Source organism: Rutilus rutilus, assembly GCF_951802725.1.
Source record: "Rutilus rutilus genome assembly, chromosome: 2".
Classification (NCBI taxonomy): Eukaryota; Metazoa; Chordata; class Actinopteri; order Cypriniformes; family Leuciscidae; genus Rutilus; species Rutilus rutilus.
Genome location: NC_140210.1, coordinates 38664181 through 38682633, shown reverse-complemented (window position 1 = coordinate 38682633; position 18453 = coordinate 38664181). Strand labels below are relative to the sequence as shown.

General features: G+C 37.1%; 1 protein-coding gene across 1 annotated transcript; it reads right to left on the bottom strand.

Annotated features, from left to right (window-relative positions):
• Positions 1-9806: 9806 nt before the first annotated feature.
• morc3b (MORC family CW-type zinc finger 3b) lies at positions 9807-17960 on the bottom strand (the record flags this gene model as incomplete). The annotated part of the gene is given in 10 exon segments (XM_084390803.1): positions 9807-9995; positions 13717-13806; positions 13808-13844; positions 14507-14578; positions 15015-15058; positions 15062-15245; positions 16104-16233; positions 17545-17562; positions 17564-17603; positions 17925-17960. Coding segments are annotated over 10 exon segments (840 nt in total).
• Between the last annotated feature and the right edge of the window lie 493 nt (positions 17961-18453).

Sequence of the window (18453 nt, the reverse complement as noted above, 5' to 3'; positions counted from 1 at the left end):
TGCTCAGTTACTGGGATTTTCACGCACAACCATTTCTAAGGTTTACAAAGAATGGTGTGAAAAGGGAAAAACATCCAGTATGCGGCAGTCCTGTGGGCGAAAATGCCTTGTTGATGCTAGAGGTCAGAGGAGAATGGGCCGACTGATTCAAGCTGATAGAAGAGCAACTTTGACTGAAATAACCACTCGTTACAACCGAGGTATGCAGCCAAGCATTTGTGAAGCCACAACACGCACAACCTTGAGGCGGATGGGCTACAACAGCAGAAGACCCCACCGGGTACCACTCATCTCCACTACAAATAGGAAAAAGAGGCTACAATTTGCACGAGCTCACCAAAAATGGACACTTGAAGACTGGAAAAATGTTCCCTGGTCTGATGAGTCTCGATTTCTGTTGAGACATTCAGATGGTAGAGTCAGAATTTGGCGTAAACAGAATGAGAACATGGATCCATCATGCCTTGTTACCACTGTGCAGGCTGGTGGTGGTGGTGTAATGGTGTGGGGGATGTTTTCTTGACACACTTTAGGCCCCTTAGTTGCAATTGGGCATCGTTTAAATGCCACGGCCTACCTGAGCATTGTTTCTGACCATGTCCATCCCTTTATGACCACCATGTACCCATCCTCTGATGGCTACTTCCAGCAGGATAATGCACCATGTCACAAAGCTCGAATCATTTCAAATTGGTTTCTTGAACGTGACAATGAGTTCACTGTACTAAAATGGCCCCCACAGTCACCAGATCTCAACCCAATAGAGCATCTTTGGGATGTGGTGGAACGGGAGCTTCGTGCCCTGGATGTGCATCCCACAAATCTCCATCAACTGCAAGATGCTATCCTATCAATATGGGCCAACATTTCTAAAGAATGCTTTCAGCACCTTGTTGAATCAATGCCACGCAGAATTAAGGCAGTTCTGAAGGCGAAAGGGGGTCAAACACAGTATTAGTATGGTGTTCCTAATAATCCTTTAGGTGAGTGTATATATTTTTCAGTCAATGAATGCAATTACAAATGTTCTCCTATAAGTCAGTTTCTAACACCCACATTATGTTAATCTTAGCGTTAATGTGTTATAAATGAAACCAAACGGGCCAGTTAACAGTGCTCATGGCAAATCTGATTTACTGGACAGAATGAGCTCAAAATGAGGCAGTTTCTAGCTGTCATTCAGACAATCGAGGCAATTGTATCCAATCACATTCCACTGCATTACAGGCCACTGCACATTTGGACAGTGTCCAGACGTCGCTGCGAGACCTCATGCTGGCTGGGATGATCGCTTACATGCCACAGCCTGAAGGAGAAATGCATCAGACACTGGACGGCTCTGGGTGAGGAACACACATGGGATGGCAGATGCATCAGCAGGCGTTCTCCTGCGCTACCATAACACGCTGTTTCATTCTGAAGTCAAGGGGGGCAATGCCATGACATATGTCTACGCATATCAGAGGGACCTTGAGAAGGAAAAAGTGCACTGCTTCAAGGCAAGAATGTCTCGAATACAACAGCGTTCAAATATTTGGGTTCTTTTTTAAAGAAATGAATACATTTATTCATTAAGGATGCATTCAATTGTGTTAACATATTCAAATGGAAAACAGAATTGTAATAATATTTCACAATATTACTGTTTTTACTGTATTTTTGACAAATAAATGCACCCTTGGTAAGCAAAAAAACTCTAAACTTTTGAACAGTACATCAAAAATAAAAATTCAGATATTGACTGACGCCCTATTCTTTGGCTCCTTACAGTGCAAAAAAAAAATACTTTCTTATTTTCCATTATAATATTAAAACACCCTTTAAACCGATAAATGTACTTGAGAGGTAAAACTGCATAAGAAATTAAGACTTACTTTTATGCAAAAAAATCTTGAATTAAGCTGGCCATTTGTGTTGTTTTAAGGATAAATCTAAACTAAATGTATAAGTTTGTGCTTAAAACAAGAGGGAAACTAACACAATGCCAATTATCTCAACATCTTCATTCTCAAGTAGCCTAAATGTAGACTGTTTAAAGACAAAAAAAAAAAATGATTAAAAATGCAAATTGTAATTGCTTTAGTGCTTCTCTGTACTCATCCTCTCTTCTCCATCCTCAAAACCAGCTTTAGGATATTTTATATATAAAATAAAAAAATTTGTATCCTTGATAAGAGATGATGTAATGACCATTTATGTTCATATTAGACCAGCTCGACCTTCTTTTGAGAAATCTTGCATCAAAGAGCAACTTTTACCATCACACATTTTCCATCTATTAAGGTAGTTGAATCTTGGCTGGACGAGGTAATAATGGCTCTCATTCTGAACTGCCGCCACAGAATTACTGCAGATCAGTGGCTGTATTACAGTAACTTCCTATCTTTAGTTAAGATCTGACTCCTAACTCAAATCGCCATGGTAACCGATCAGATAAGGAAGGATGTTTCTGTAATACGGCCTCAGAGGACAAAGTTTCTAGTTTTCACCACTTTGATTTGTGGTGTCAGAAATGGGATAATGCGGCGAGTTATCTCAGCATAATTGCACACAATTTTTTTGTACAATAATTAAATAGAACATTTGTCAGCTAAAATGAAACCTTATACACTATACTGTACAAAATAATGGTTTAAATGTTGTTGAAAGAAGTCTCTAATGCTCACATGGCTGCATTTATTTGATCAAAAATACAGAATAAACAGTAATATTGTGAAATATTATTACAAATAAAATAACTGTTTTCTATATTGTAAAATGTAATTTATTCCTGTGATGTTAAAGCTGAATTTTCAGCATCTTTACTCCAGTCTTCAGTGTCACATGATCCTTCAGAAATCATTCGAATATGATGATTTGCCGCTCAAGAAACATTTATTATTATTATCAATGATTTGCAATAGATTTTTTTTTTTGTAACAATGTAAGTCTGTACAGTAGAGTAATCAATTCAATGCATCCTTGCTGAATAAAAGCATTAATTTCTTTCTTTAAAAATAAAAATCTTATTGACCTGAAATAATTTGTGCAAAAAAAAAAAAAACTACAATAGGCTGTTCCACTGTGACATCACATCATGCTATTGGGGCATGTTGTCACCCTTGACAAATTGGTTTTTTTTTTAATAACAGTAAAAAAAAATTATACTGGGCAGAAATGTTGGAAATATTGAATAGCTTTTTTTAAAAACAAGACTTTAAGGTATGTGTGCCCACTCTGAAAGATAATGTGTGACAACTAGCCCCGGCCTCCCTAATTCACCCTATTCTTCTTCTCTAACGTCCCACCATATCTTCTCTCAGCTCACTTCCACCCTCAGTCGCTCTCTCCTACACCCCTCGACTCTAGTGGTGTTTCTAGTAGAGACAGACAGATATGAGACGGAAGGCCCGTTGTGTCCTCATTACGACTTCAGAACTGTGACATGACCACAGCAGGAATTCAATCACGTTCTCACTCCCTAGTGATGCTACTGCTTAAGGGGAGCAGAAAGGCATGAGAACGTTCCCAAACGCTTCATATCTGTTATTTAAACATTATATAAAGACTACAGACGTGTAATCACATTATGATATCTACAGGAGGAGGAAAAGGATGCTCAGCTTTGGAAAGAAAGGATACTCTCCTATCATCAGTTCTCACTATCATCAGAATAACTGCACACTGATTCTTGTTCTGGTGCTTTTTTTGTTGATAATAATAATAGCAACCATAGTGTGAATAATTAAATGTTTGCTTACATTTTCCAGATATTGTTGAGCTTTTTGATTCATATAGGATAAAACTGTGTAAAAGCAGTACTGAAGACTGAGCGTCCCCTTGTGGACACTGGATGAATAACATCAAGATTTAGGTCCAGACTCTTTACTAATATACATTCAAAAACTGCTAAACTGTAAAAACAATATATGATCAATAATATGACAACATGTGGGGTTTTTTTTACATTGCTTTAACTTGTCAAAATAGGTTAAGCAATATTCAACTTTTTTATATATGTTATACAAGATTCAACTAATTTTTTTTAAGTCAGTCTAATGTAATTTAAGTTGAAATGACTTAAACATCCAAGTTGATTGTACTTAAAAATTTAAGGCAGCAACTTTTTTTTACATTTCACAAATAATTACAAACAATAGAACATTTTAAACCTGAACTTTTAAAGTTGAAAGGCTTTAAATAGTTAAAATTCGATTACATTTTTCTTACAGTGTATTAATATTTTCCACATTTTACAACACCTGCAGTTAGATGCAATAAACGTAAAAGACGCAATTGCTTGCAACTGTTGATGGGTGGAAAGTGTTTGCATCTCTATTTTGAACTAACAAAAGCACAAGCAAAACAAGCATATTACCAGGTACGGAGTCAATGCAATCTTGCTTCCTCAGGGACTGGTTTACTTCCTATTTTTTAAAAGGGCACACATAAATGAATTATTGCATGAAAATAGCTAAACTGTGTTAGATTATCTTGGATAAAAAATAAAGTTAAATAGCAGCCCTATGGAAAGGTTTCCAGAAAAGAGATGATGACAAGAAATCACCAAAACCTGTCAACGCAACGCATTCGCAACATCACCCTTTATATATATACACAACTCTCACAGGCCTAGTACAAGTTGAGATGGACTGATGTGAAGAGTGAATTTGAGCTTTCTGATAAGATGTAATCTGGAATAACTCAATAACTCTAATGTCACTCCATTAAAATACAATTTGAGACCCGGGTCTGACTCAGCGTGTGGGCCATAAGTCAACATACAATATTCAGAGGGTGTAAAGATTAAATAAAATCACATAACCCATCGGGTTATTACTTACAATAGTAAACGTGTAAGAAATGGACCTTTCTAATTTTGCAAGTATAGAAAAATGGCTGACCTTTGGACCTGGTGACCTCAGGATTTGGGTTGGGTGTCTTTTTATTTCTCAATTCCCAAGTCTATTTAATATTTACCTCCACCAACATTCTGCATGAAATAAAAAAAGACAAGTGAAAAATGTTTATAATGTCAAAACAGTCCAGATCATCCCAGTGTGGTTATTAAGACCAGGTTCCAATTAGGTTCTACATGAAGGTTCCAATTAGAACCTAAAGAACCTTTTACTTTCTAGGAATTTCCAACCATCAATGGAACAAAGAAACCAATATGCTGTTCTGCAGAACCTGTTACTTTTAGATGCTTTTTAATTTCGAGAGAATCATATAGCCAAATACAGTGAGGGAATTAAAGTTCTTAAAGGGGTCATATAATGGTACATGCACTTTTACAAGTTGATTGTAGTGAAATGTGTGTTGGCAGTGCCTGTACACAACCATCATAAAATGATAAAAATCCATCCAGTGTTTTTTTTCTTAATCTTCTTGTATGTTTTTCCCCATCTCAAATCAAGCCGTTCGATTTTGTGACGTCACAAATCGACGCCCCTCCCACGATTGTTGATTGACAGCAGCGTTTCAACACAGACCTGCCCTCGCTCGTGAGCGAGCTGTCAATCATAGTCCGCGCGGACCGGCGCGGTCATTGTTGATACGCTGGAGCACTGTCTATGAGCAGAATGGCGTCTAAGCGATTGTGGTGTTCTGTTCTTAGGTGTAATAAGGAACACAGCAGTCATTTTGATGTTCCTAAATCCGAACCGCTGAAGACACAGTGGCTGAGTTTGTTTTCGAAGGGAATATTCCCCACGATCAACGTCAATGCTTTCATGTTTGCGCAAATCATTTCACACACCAGACTGCTTTACAAACAAGGTCAGTATAAAGCTGGTTTTGCTAAGAAGCTGCTCCTGAAAAAAGGATCGGTACCAACTATTCGTGTTCCTGCTGCACCTCCAGAAGAAGAAGTGAGTGTAACGTTTTATTAACCTTTATATTAATATTTATATTAATCTTTGCAAATCGCTAGCACACTTCACGATGAATGCGGCTGTTTACACTCAGGGTACATTATGGCATGTTGTCTATGTACGACGTTCTCAATATAATTCATAATCCCACGTTTATAATGAACAACGCGTTATGGTTATTGTGTTATTGTGTTACAAACGGTGTACGCACAGAACAGAGGGGCGGGGTGAGCAAAGCTCATTATCATTTAAAGACACATGCACTTAAACGGCGTGCTGAAAACAGAGCTGTTTTTGACCAGGTAAAATGAGTGTTTTCTTACAATACTACTGAGAATTTTTAATTAAAGTATATTACAAACTTTTAATTTAGACCCTAAAGAATCATATTAGCTTGTACAAAAATGGCATTGTATGACCCCTTTAATGAAAAAAAATATCTTTGCTGAACCAATGGTCATCGAAGAACCTTGAACCATAACAGTTCTTTAATGGCATTGATGGCTCCATGAAGAAACTTTATCATCCACAGAACCTTTCCATTCCACATTCTTTATATTGAAAAAGGGGTTCTTTCAGTCAAATGGTGTTCTGTAAAAGGTTCTTTGAGGAACCAAAAATAGTTCTTCTATTGCATCGCTGCGAAAACCCTATTTTGGAACCTTTATTTTCAAGAGTGTATGGCAAGATTTTTGGTGAATTTTGTTGGTTGGCTTCAGAATATACAGTAGTGCATGAGTCATATGGACTAATTATCTGACCAAATGTTATGGTTCTTTTTCATTTTGGAGCTTGACAGTCCTATAACTTACTCACTTTCATTATATTTATAAATAGTGGCTAGTTTTTAAAAAATCATCTGTGTCTACAGAAGGAGGAAAGTCATACAGTTTAGGAACAATATGAGGGCGATCTAATGGCGACTTTTGGGTGAACTAGTCCTTTAAAGGGGTCATCGGATGCCCATTTTCCACAAGTTGGTATGATTCTTTAGGGTCTTCATGTAAAGTTTGTTACATACTTTGGTTAAAATTCCTCAATGGTTGTGTAAAACAACACCCTTTTTACCTCCTCAAAAACAGCTCTGTTCACAGTGACCCATTTCGGTGCTTGTCTCTTTAAATGATAATGAGCAACTGCTCACCCCACCCCTCTCTTCCATGGGGGGTGTCGACACAAGACACTAAAGTGCTGCCTTGACAGTATACAAATGGCTGAGGGTGGAAATATGCTAATACGGGAAATATGCTAATACGGGACAGTCCGTCAGTAGTTATGGGCGGAGCATGAGCAATATGACATATTGCTCAGAAAATCCAAACGGCTTGATTATTGAGAGTGTTTAGGCTTTTTGAGGATTAAAAGGATTTGAGTGAATGGATTTTTTTCATTGCATGGTGGTTGTGTCCACACACTGCAAAGACACATTTATATGCAAACACCATATAAAAGTGAATTTTGCATCCGATGATCCCTTTAAATCACAGTATTACCAGGCTATGACACAGCCATGCCACTGCTCTCCAAGACATTGCATTTGACTCGTGTTATGCCCTGGCAGGGCCAGTGTAATATTTTGGTAACCTAAGGCATTTAATGAGCCTGGTTGCAATAAGACAGTCATGTAAGCTTCCCAAGAGGCGTCCATTTATAACACTGACAGGTATTGCATGAAATTCGCCCTTTCCATCAGCTGAGAGGTAAAGAGTCTGAAGAATTGACATGTGCTGGGGCAATCTTGCCTGGTTAGCATGTTGTATTAACATCCAGAAAGAAAAATCTGTATGTACACTAATTCAAAAGTTTGAGGTCAGTATGATTTGTAATGTTTTTCAAAGTCTCGTATGCTCACCAAGGCTGCATTTGTTTGATTAAAAATACCGCAAAGTTAAATTGTAATTTATTCCTGTGATGTCAAAGCTGAATTTGAAATAGAACAGCATTTATAAAAATTTAAATTAAAATGGAAATCTTTTGTTACATTATAAATGTATTTACTGTCACTTTTAATTTTATGCATCCTTGCTGAATAAAAGTATTAATTTCTTTCTTCAAAAATCATTCAAAATATATGGGCCTGAATAAGAAGGCCATCAACTTCTGACCTTTAATTCATAGGGGTATTCATTAATGTTTTATGTCAGTCTCTCCCTGGCAGACTGTGATGGTAAAAATAAAATAGGCCTTTTAATGATCAGGTCACATCTATAGGTTTTATTTTCAGCGCAAATGGATGTAAGACGATAGGTCACTGCTGAGGTCACAGAGTGCCCTTTTTATGCATTTATTAGAGGGCGTCTTTAAAAGTAGATTAGTGTGTGTGTGTGTGTGTGTGTGTGTGTGTGTGTGTGTGTGTGTGTGTGTGTGTGCGTGCGTGTGCGAGTGTGAGTGTGTGTGTGTGTGTGTGTGTGTGTGTGTGTGTGTGTGTGTGTGTGTCCTTAAAGAGCAAGAAAACATATAGAGTCCATAGTGAAAAAAAATTAACATCTGGTTCCTGAATGTGAGCATATTAACAGAGCCCGTCTACGGAGAGCCTGCCCACTCCCTATTAAGCCCTATTGTACCGAATTTTGGTTGTAGTACCACCAGAGTTCCACTGGGGGCGATCGCCATGAGTGCAAAATGAATGGGAGTCAATGGGGCTAGACAGCTAAATTTGTCTCTTTCACCCGATTGCCGCTGAGAAATCTCAGATTTGATTGTAGATTTGGCAAGTTCAACATGGGTTTTAGGTCGAAAGTTGAATGAACGAGTACTTATGTCCTTTCGATTTCTTACAGGTTGAGTTGTTGTTGCCCATAACACGCTAGCATTCTGCTAATGACGTCAGCATTCTGACGTCATTGACATTTTGAAAGACTTTTTAAAGCAAATAAGTGACTCTAAAAAATCTAACACCCAGCAATGTGTAATTTCTTTGCATCTCCTTTCGAATACAACATTCAAATTACTAGACAAAAAATTATATCCTGAGAAAAGTGGATTTTGAGGGTTTTTCGCCATAGACCTCCATTCATTCTGCACTCGTCCTGTGAGCGCCCTCATATGGAATCAGAGTGGAACTGCAACCAGTTCAGAAGCCGGAAGTGTAGTGAGAGTGAAACTTCTCGCCATATTAGACATTCTCTGATATTAATCTTTATTGGAGAAGGTCGGTTCACTCGGCGGCCATCTTGGTTGTGCTATTTTCTAGGCATGCAAGACCAGCTCCAATGTACTTTATGGGGGAAAAACAGAAATGTCCAAAACATTTAATAAATTTGGTTTCTTTACCTTATATCACACTCTGTTACATTTGTTCATTTTTTTTAAGCCAGCCCAGCTAATGCTAGTAAAAAAAACACACACAAAAAACAAACAGGTGAAGCCTCTTTCAGAAAGGCTCTTAAAAAGATTTACCCCAATCAATTTCCTTCTAGTGATCTAGAAACCCCTTTCCACCACATAAGAAAAAAAATCATGCTTTGGTAAATCATACTTATGACATACTAAGTCATAATTATGGGATTGCAGTCAAAATTATGAGATAAAAAGCAGAAATTATGACTTTCTATGTCGAAATTGAATTTTTGTCCACTTAATTGAATAAGTAGGCCTATGTCATAATTGACTTTTTATGTCATTATTTTGACTATTTGACTATTTTGATTATTTTTAGCAAAGTATGCTTATTTTTTTATATGGCAGAAATGGGCTTTCATAGTCTCCTCCAACACTTCAACATAAATGTATCTAATAAATGTAAATATATGACAGTAGTATATGAAGTATATGAGAAATTGTAGATTTCACCCAGTTACAACTAAATTTTACGCCAACACAAGAAATTCTAGGTGTTTATAGCCTACAAATCTTTAGAATCCGATCTGACAGACATTCTGAAAATCAGAGGAACTGTTTTATGTGAGGTGTTCCAGAACCGTATCTATGACATCACTGCTGTGGTCCACATGCTCAAGATGAAGAGAAGGAACTGAAGACACCAGCAGACGGCTCAGGTTTAGACGCAGTGTCCTCAGTCTGGAGCTGTCGTCTTTCTCTTCCTTGCCTCTCTTGCTCTGTTCCCAGGAGCTTTGACAGTTGACACTTCAGCTGATCACACAGGGCAGAAAGGCTGGTCTTCTCCTCCACTACCCTCTCCAGCTAGACACAGCACATAGAAAATTCAATACCTTTAGGGAAAACATGCATAAATCGACTTTTGTAGTTCCAGAGGACAATATGAGTAGTGCTGGCCTGTGCAAAAGTCAGTGCCACAATGCTAGGCTGGTTGTGTGTGTTGCTATGGTGTTCTGTGAGGTTGCTTTTGAAATTTTGGACTATCGTCTCTTTCGCAGTTACGCTCATGTGACGTATCCGTGCTGCGCCGTCACGAAAGCTTATCATTTGAATGAGTTTTTAAGCCTTGTGGTTTAATAACAAGTGATTTTTTTAAACCGTTCAAGCTCAATAAGCACTGAAAGAGGACTCATTTTGATAGATGTATATACGCTGTCTGATAGACGCGCGACTTGAACTAAGTTGTTTGTGGCGCCATATTGGGCTTGAATGGTCAAGTAGGCTACACAAATACTTACGTGAAAAAATGCTTTGCAAGTATCCTTGTAAACAGTGGTTTATGTCCTCATGCAGTATTGTTATAAGTAAAACTAAAGCTATTCATTTGTTTCGATATTTGAAATAAAGTGGAAATAGCATAAAAAATAAATATTAGATGAAAAAGTTCAACTTACATTTTTTTAATGAAAATTTGAAATATTGCCTTGTCAACTAACTGAAATAAGTTCAAACTGAAGAACTAAAATGACTAAAACTAAAGCTGAAATAAATATGAATACTAAATAGAAAATAACAAAAGCACATAACAAAATTACTAAAATTTACGCAAATTACGCAAATTCAAAATACTCATAAATACTACTAAATATACTATAAGTCTCTATATGATAATCATTTATTTTACCCATTTGTAACCTTTTCGAATCATATAAAATAGCTTATATACATACACTCACTTAGGTAACACTTTATAAGATTTCAATTAACTTTAGTTAATGCATTAGTTAATTGCATGAACTAACAATGAACAATTCTTCTATAGCATTTTAGTTAAAGTTAATTGTAACATTTACTAATATATTTTAAAATCAAAAGTTGTATCTTTAATTGTTAGTTAATGCATTGTGAACTAACACGAATCAACAATGAACAATTTTATTTTATGAACTAACATAATTAAAAGTTAATGAATACCCTGCTGATGAGCTGGCTCCTTTAGTCCACCAGGGCGGCGCTGTGCTCTCTAAGCACAGTTGCATTAGCTATTGAATTCATAGTAGGAAAAAAGTACTATGAAAGTCAATGGCTACTATCAACTGTCTGGTTACCGACATTTTTTTACATATATTATTTTGTGTTCAACAGAAGAAATAAATTATACGGATTTGGAACAACATGTGGGTGAGTAAAATGATGACAGGATGTTCATTTTTGGATGAACTATCCCTTTATCTCATGCAGTTACCTTATATTGCCCACTACTTTGTTAAGTAAGGATGCTGTAATTACTTGTAAGTGCATGTACAGTCAAATAAAGTATGTATGAATCACCAGTTGTATTATTCCTACCTTCTTAGAGACCTGGCGACAGCGGTCAGGTTAATGAGGGGCAAAGGGGACCTCTCAGCTGAAGACAGTCCTAACATAAAATGAATACTAGTTGTAGTTGACCAAAAAAAGGAAACAATTCAGTCATTATCTACTCACCTTCATGTCAGTCCAAATTTCTTCTTCTACACAACTCAAAAGAAGATATTTTGAAAAATGTCTCTGTGGTGGTTTCCAGCACACTATGAAAGTGAATGGGGTTTAATGTTGCTGACTATTACTGTATGGACAGTTCAAAACAAGAAACATTCTTCAAGATATCTTATGTGTTCTGCCAAGGAAAGACAGTCATGCATGTTTGGAATGACATTACATGACATGGTGAGCAAATGAGGACGATTCCTTTAAGGAAAGTAAATGTGCCATTTTGGAAAGGACAATTGAATTTGAGTCTCTACCTTTAAATACATTTAAAACATGTTCAACTAAATGTTTTGGGGTTAGTAAGATTTTTTTGAAAGAGAAATGTATTTATTCCAGAATATGTTTTGATGAATCATGTAACACTAAAGACTGGAGTAATGGCTGCTGAAAATGAAGCTTTCAGCCATCATAGAAATAAGAGAGTACATTGTTTAAGTAACTTGTCCTAAAATGTAACTTGGATAAGTTACAGTAAATACAGTGAAAAGATGTATAACACTCAAGTTTGTTGTGTGGTTTGTTCACACAGATATAACCGTGGCAGAAAACACTATCACATGCTCAAATGTTGTATTTTTCAGCTGAGAGAAAACAAGATGAAAACACACTGATTTTCATGAAAAGCCTAAGTGTAAGGGGCCTCTAATGAGGCATGTCATTAACACAACCAAAAGCCACATCAGGGCCTCTTCAAACTAAGTGGTAAGGCGATTCAAAGCTATTTTAGTAATGCTTTTATGTGGCATACTGGCATTGCATCTTTAACAGACAAAACAGAGGCTGGTGGATGTCTGGGTGCCTGACTGGTTGTTAATGCTCCTGGAGCTCTAAAAGGAAAAGACAAGATTCGAATATTGCTTTTTAATCAATAATCAATTTGCATTGGCATCTGGGACACAGGATATTTTATTTGTTTGCTTTAACACCTTCAAAAGATTTCGAGTATCATAATATCTATCCAGAACTTCACAGAGTTCAGGTTTGTCTTAAAGCATATTAAAAACACCACATAGACATATAAACAACATTAAAAACTTGATTTTCTCACAGGAGGACGAACAGTAACAACACTGCTTTTGTGTTCCACCGAAGAAAGAAAGTCATCGAGGTTTGGAACAACATAAGGTTGAGTAAATAATGACAGAGGTTTTATAACAATTCCTTTAAATTAGCTAGAATTTTGTGTGTGTGTTACTGACAGGTTATTAATGGCAGTACTCACAACACATCTCCTATTGCTACTGTGCACTTTGGTTCCCCTTCCTTTCATTTGTAGCAGATTTCGTTCCAGTACTCCTTGTGCATGATCTTCCTGTATAAAATAGTGCCTTTTCCATCAAAGTAGCCCAAGGGCATCATTTGGGGTAAATGCCGGTAGAGTGATAAACAGCGTTTGTTCAGCTCACCTGTATTTATCGGTGTCATCAAAGTCTTGTTTGTTGTGAGTGGGCTGAAGGAAATTGCACTCTATAACACCAATAACTCCCACACCTTTTCTTTCGGCCTGTTATAAAAGCAAACCACAGCTTTTAGTATTGAATTGATGGGTAAAGGAAGCAGAAGAAACATGCAATCATTTCTGGTTAACTTACATTGGCAGCTCATTTTCACGTATGGCTTTATCAGCCTGTTCTTATGACACATCATAATCCCATAATGCTCTTTGCTTTTGGTGTTGTATCCGAAAGTGATGCGTACACTCTTGTTCTGAGCACTGAGTTAAGAAATGCTGAGAAGGTGATGATGTTAAATGTGTGCACTCCAAAAAACAATCTATTTTGTAAAGATACAAGGAATGACGGCCTGTAGTTGTACTGCGCAATATAAGCCAGACTCGTGGATATCAGCTGGCTCTTCACTCTTTGCCCTCGAATAATGATTTGCAATGAGAGGCTTCAGATATAAGATGCTACAGTATTACAAAAACATAAAGAATCAATCACGCACCTAAACCAACTAAACCATCTTTTTTCAATTGACATATTTACCTCTTTAGAGCTCTTACTATGTATATAATTGCATTCCACATTATTGTGAGATGTGCTATGCTCACCTGTAATGAACATTCGCTTTCTGGAGTCATGGCGAGACCACTGTTGTTCCTCTCGCTGATGGTCGCCCTGATCAGAATGTCATATTTTAACTGTGTCAAAGTCAAATTCAGTGTCGCCAATTGTGGTCCTGAAAAACACACAATTTAGACATTAGTGTTCAAAAGTTTGAGGTCTGCAGGGATTTTTTTTAATGTTTTTGAAAGAAGTCTCTAATGCTCACCAAGGCTGCATTTATTTGATCAAAAATACAGTAAAGGCAGTAATATTGTGAAATATTATTATTGCAATTCAAATTGTTTTCTATTTTAATATAATAAAAATTAAATAACGTATTCCTGTGATGCAAAGCTGAATTTTCAGCTCCATTACTCCAGTCTTCAGTGTCGCATGATCCTTTAGAAATCATTCTAATATGATGATTTGCTGCACTTATTATTTTTATCAATGTGGAAAACAGTTGTGCTCTATTTGCTCTAGGCAATATTTCATGATACTTCAAAAGAAAGTTCAAAAGAACAGTAAGTAAAAATCTGTTGTATCCTTGTAAAAGTCTTTACTGTCACCTCTGGTTGATTTACTGTGTCCTTGCTGAATAAAAGTATTATTATTATTATTATTATTATTTTTTACTCATATTGACCTAAACCTTAACTAATCATCACCCCAGATCTGGATACACCCTTTATTCATGTATCCAGTAAAAGGGGCGGAGCTTATGTGCGACGTTTCCGGGTGATGATGCGTGTTCCTGTCTGTCCAGCAGTGCTGATGGCGTGAGGCTTTGCGAACAGCTCTCTCTCTCTCTCTGAGCTGAAAAGAGAGTGTGTGAAGATCACTCTCAGACTGGCTCCATCCTCCACGTTGGTGAGATCAAGGGTCAGATGTCAAGAGTTCAGTGTATGTCAAAGCTTAAATGCATGCATAATATAACATACAAATTGGGTTACACTTTATTTCGATTGTCCATTTTAGACATATAAGTAACTTTGCAACTACATTTCAATAAAATCTCATTAGAGTATTAGTAGTCTGTTAGGTTAGAGGTTAGGTGTTAGGGTTCAGGTTGTCTGTTGGGGAGCATCAAAATAAAGTGTCAGCAGATATTAAGCAGACAGTCTACTAATACTCTAATGACTGTTAGTTGACATGTAGTTGCAAAGTTACTTATTGTTAGTAGTAGAATGTCTAAAGTGGACCATCGAAATAAAGTGTAACCACAAAAATAAAATAAAAATGGAATCTTTGCACTTATATCTGTGATAAAATTGAAAGCAACACTCAAAAAGCGTAGGCCTACCTGTTATGTCCATCACATCTAAACGTGATCATGGGCACCAAGACTCACTGAGCTCCGATGGCCTCGAGGTAAGACTGGGACAGGAGTCCCACACTCATTGTGTCTCTGCTCTCCGTGAAAACAGTAGCATCTTTTCCCAGATGCATGGACCCTGATTTAAACCCATTGCTGTAAACACCGAATGGAAAGTGAAATTTCGATTTCGCTGCTTTCTTCTCGCAGAAGCCATCAGGGAAATGTGTTAATATGCATTATATATACACAAATGTTCAAAATTTCAAATAAATTGTGTTTTACACTTTCGAACAACATTCCAATCAACCAATCAGATTTGAGACAAGTTTAGGGTTTATGTCAAGTTTAGGCTTACGACCAGGGTCAGGTGCTTCTAAATCACCTCTCATTTCCCTACAGATTCCCTACAGGGCTTCCCTAGGACTACATTTTCGGACAGGACTGTCGTTCCAGGAACAACAAAATATGTTGACTGACCCAGGAACTTGTCTTGCTCGGCAAAATCACGGTGACCGCTGTTTTCAACAGCACCAAATCAGCATATTAGAATGGTTTCTGAAGGATCATGTGATGGTAATGATGCTGAAAATTCAGCTTTGCCATCACAGGAATAAATTACATTTTCAAATATATTCAAATAGAAAAGTTACTTTAAATTACTGTACTGTACGGTACTGTTTTTACTGTATTTTTTGATCAATTAAATGCAGCCTTGATGAGCATAAAAGACTGATCAATACTTAATTGATCACCTGGTCAAAAGTTTACAGCTCCATTCATTCGCAGCTCTAGGCAAGATAAGTATAGTAATTACAAGAAGCCAATTATGTGTTGTTAATTGTTCTGGCTTTGGGCCCTAATGCTCAGTGTTGGTTTAATGTTATAGGCTTTTAGTGCTAATGACATAAGACCACTGTGAATCCCTTGAATTAAGTGACTAAGAGTTCTTGATTCTCTTGCAATTATAACAACCGGTAATTACAAGTCCATTTCACACACTTTTTACTTGCTGTACTTAAAATGAATAATAAAGTAGCTTAAGTGACTGGACAGGCATGCTGTTGTGCTTTGTACCTGAGCATCTTGTGCAGTCTGGCTCTGGTCAAACCCTCCCCATTATCCATAAAAGAGAGACAGTCTAGTCCTCTGATGCGTGTCCAGACTATCCAGATCTGTCTGGCACGAACATCTGGGTCATAAGCATCTGCAACACAATTCATTTTTCACAAAATAGTATTCGACCAAAAACTGGAACATCTGATGCAGTGTTGCTAATTTAGCGAGATTTAGCGCTAGATTTCCCCCCCAAAAAAAGCTGCTAGCGACCAATCTTGCGACTTTTTTGACTCCTGGGCTGTGTTCGAAATCCTCCCCTAAACCCTCCTTCACTATTCCCTACATCAGTCCACTAATTCCACTTGAAGGAGTATTGCCCTATTTAAAGCTACACTGTGTAGGATTTTCTCCCATCTAGCGGTGAAATTGTTTATGACTACCAGCTCAATATTACTTTCTAGCCCCTCCCATTCCGAGGGCGTTTTAACTCCTACGGTGGCCGTATTATTTAAAATCTGCCGGCAGTCGCGAGTAATCTCCCCCTCGCATTCGTCACGGTGCCACTGAGTGTAAAAACGCGAAAGGCGAAGCTTGAATTTCCAGGTATGTCCCTCTTTGGCTAATGTATTTTCAAGATGGAGGCGCAACATGGCTGCCGCCATTCGAGCGGCTCGCTCGTATGTATTCTAAATGGCAGATTCTACGCTTACGAGAATACTTGATTAGTTGGTATAAGTAATTACACATTAATGAGCACATATCATTTTGAAAGAACAAAGTGTTTTTTGCAAAGAATCAACTTAAAAAATGACACAGTGTAGCTTTAAGGGTATTAAGGACGATTTCGGACATATCCCTGTAAATCACCATATCATTCCGATGTCTGACAGAAAATATGTAAATAACATCTTTATTGAACATTCGGCCATATTAATAATATAATACATGTGAGCACGGGTTGGGTTGGGGGATTTTTTGAGAAGGCTTTTTCCATTTAAAAATTGTTGGCAACACTAATGAGCTGTTTGATATGCCACTATCATATTGAGGTCTTAACAGACCTTATTCAGAGCAGCGCCATGACAGGTGTGAAAGTGATGCTGTGAGGGATAGACTTGCCGTGTTTCCAATGGCATCCGCTGAAAAAGCTGTAATACAGCTCCTCGATTACAATTTTCCACAGCTTATATTGTCGTGAGTTTTTTGTCAACTGAAATTTCTTGGAAAGATATTATTCCAGTGTTTCATGAGCAGAACAATCCAAAAACACATTACATAACAGTACAGCCCATTGAAGAGATGCATGTCTGTCCCTCACAGCCTCGCTTTCATTCCCATTAAAAAGCAAAGATGGCGGTGCTGTGAATAAGGTCTATAGCCAAGCCAACATTTCAACATGTTGTCTCTGTTTTAACAAGAAATAAGTTGATAAAAGAGTGATTTAGACTAAATAACTCACCAATTAGTTCAACTGAAGGGCCAGATGTGGCTTGTGGAATGAAGAAATTTCGGACTGATCTACATAAAGAAAATAGGGTGTTGATAAGGAAAAAAGAAGCATGCTAAAGGATTGCGTTTTAAAGCAGCATTTTGCAAATTATTCATATTATCATAATCTTGCAATTACTATTTAAATATATTTTTTAGAATTATGGATATTGTCAATAGAATTTGATTTTAAGGTAGAAAGTTATAATTAATTATTATTAAAATATGTTGACATTCTTAACAATAAAAATGTAAAGGTCAAAATGATTGCATTTTTTCACCTTTTTGAACCCAACAATCATCATTACAGAACATAGGCGAATCTACTATTTTTGTCTATAAATTACTTACTGTGCTCAGAGGAATGCCATGTTTTCTAGTGGCCATATTGCAGGAAGATCTGTGTTAGATACTGAAGAAAGCTGCATAGAAAGTTTTGTTACCTAACCGAGGAGCTTTTGCTGTCTGTGTCCAGATATAGCGCACACTGCTCTTTCACTCCTTCACATATTGTTCTGAGCAATAAATGCTGGTATGAATGTGTAACCACTAATCGGACACATCTTTATTTATGTCTTGGAAATGCGACTATTATTTCAGCAGGCTCTTTAAATGCCAATGTATATTCTGTAATATACATGGCGAAGATATTCTCAGAGGTGGACAGTAACAAAGTACATTTACTTGAGTACTGTACTTAAGTACACTTTTTGAGTATCTGTACTTTACATGAGTATTTTTTTTTCTGGAAACTTTTTACTTTCACTTCACTACATTTGAAAGACAAATATCGTACTTTTTACTCCACTACATTTCTGTCAAGGTTCTTGAGTAGAAAGTTGTCAGTCAGGGGATGATTTTGGGTGCAGGGGTTGCATTT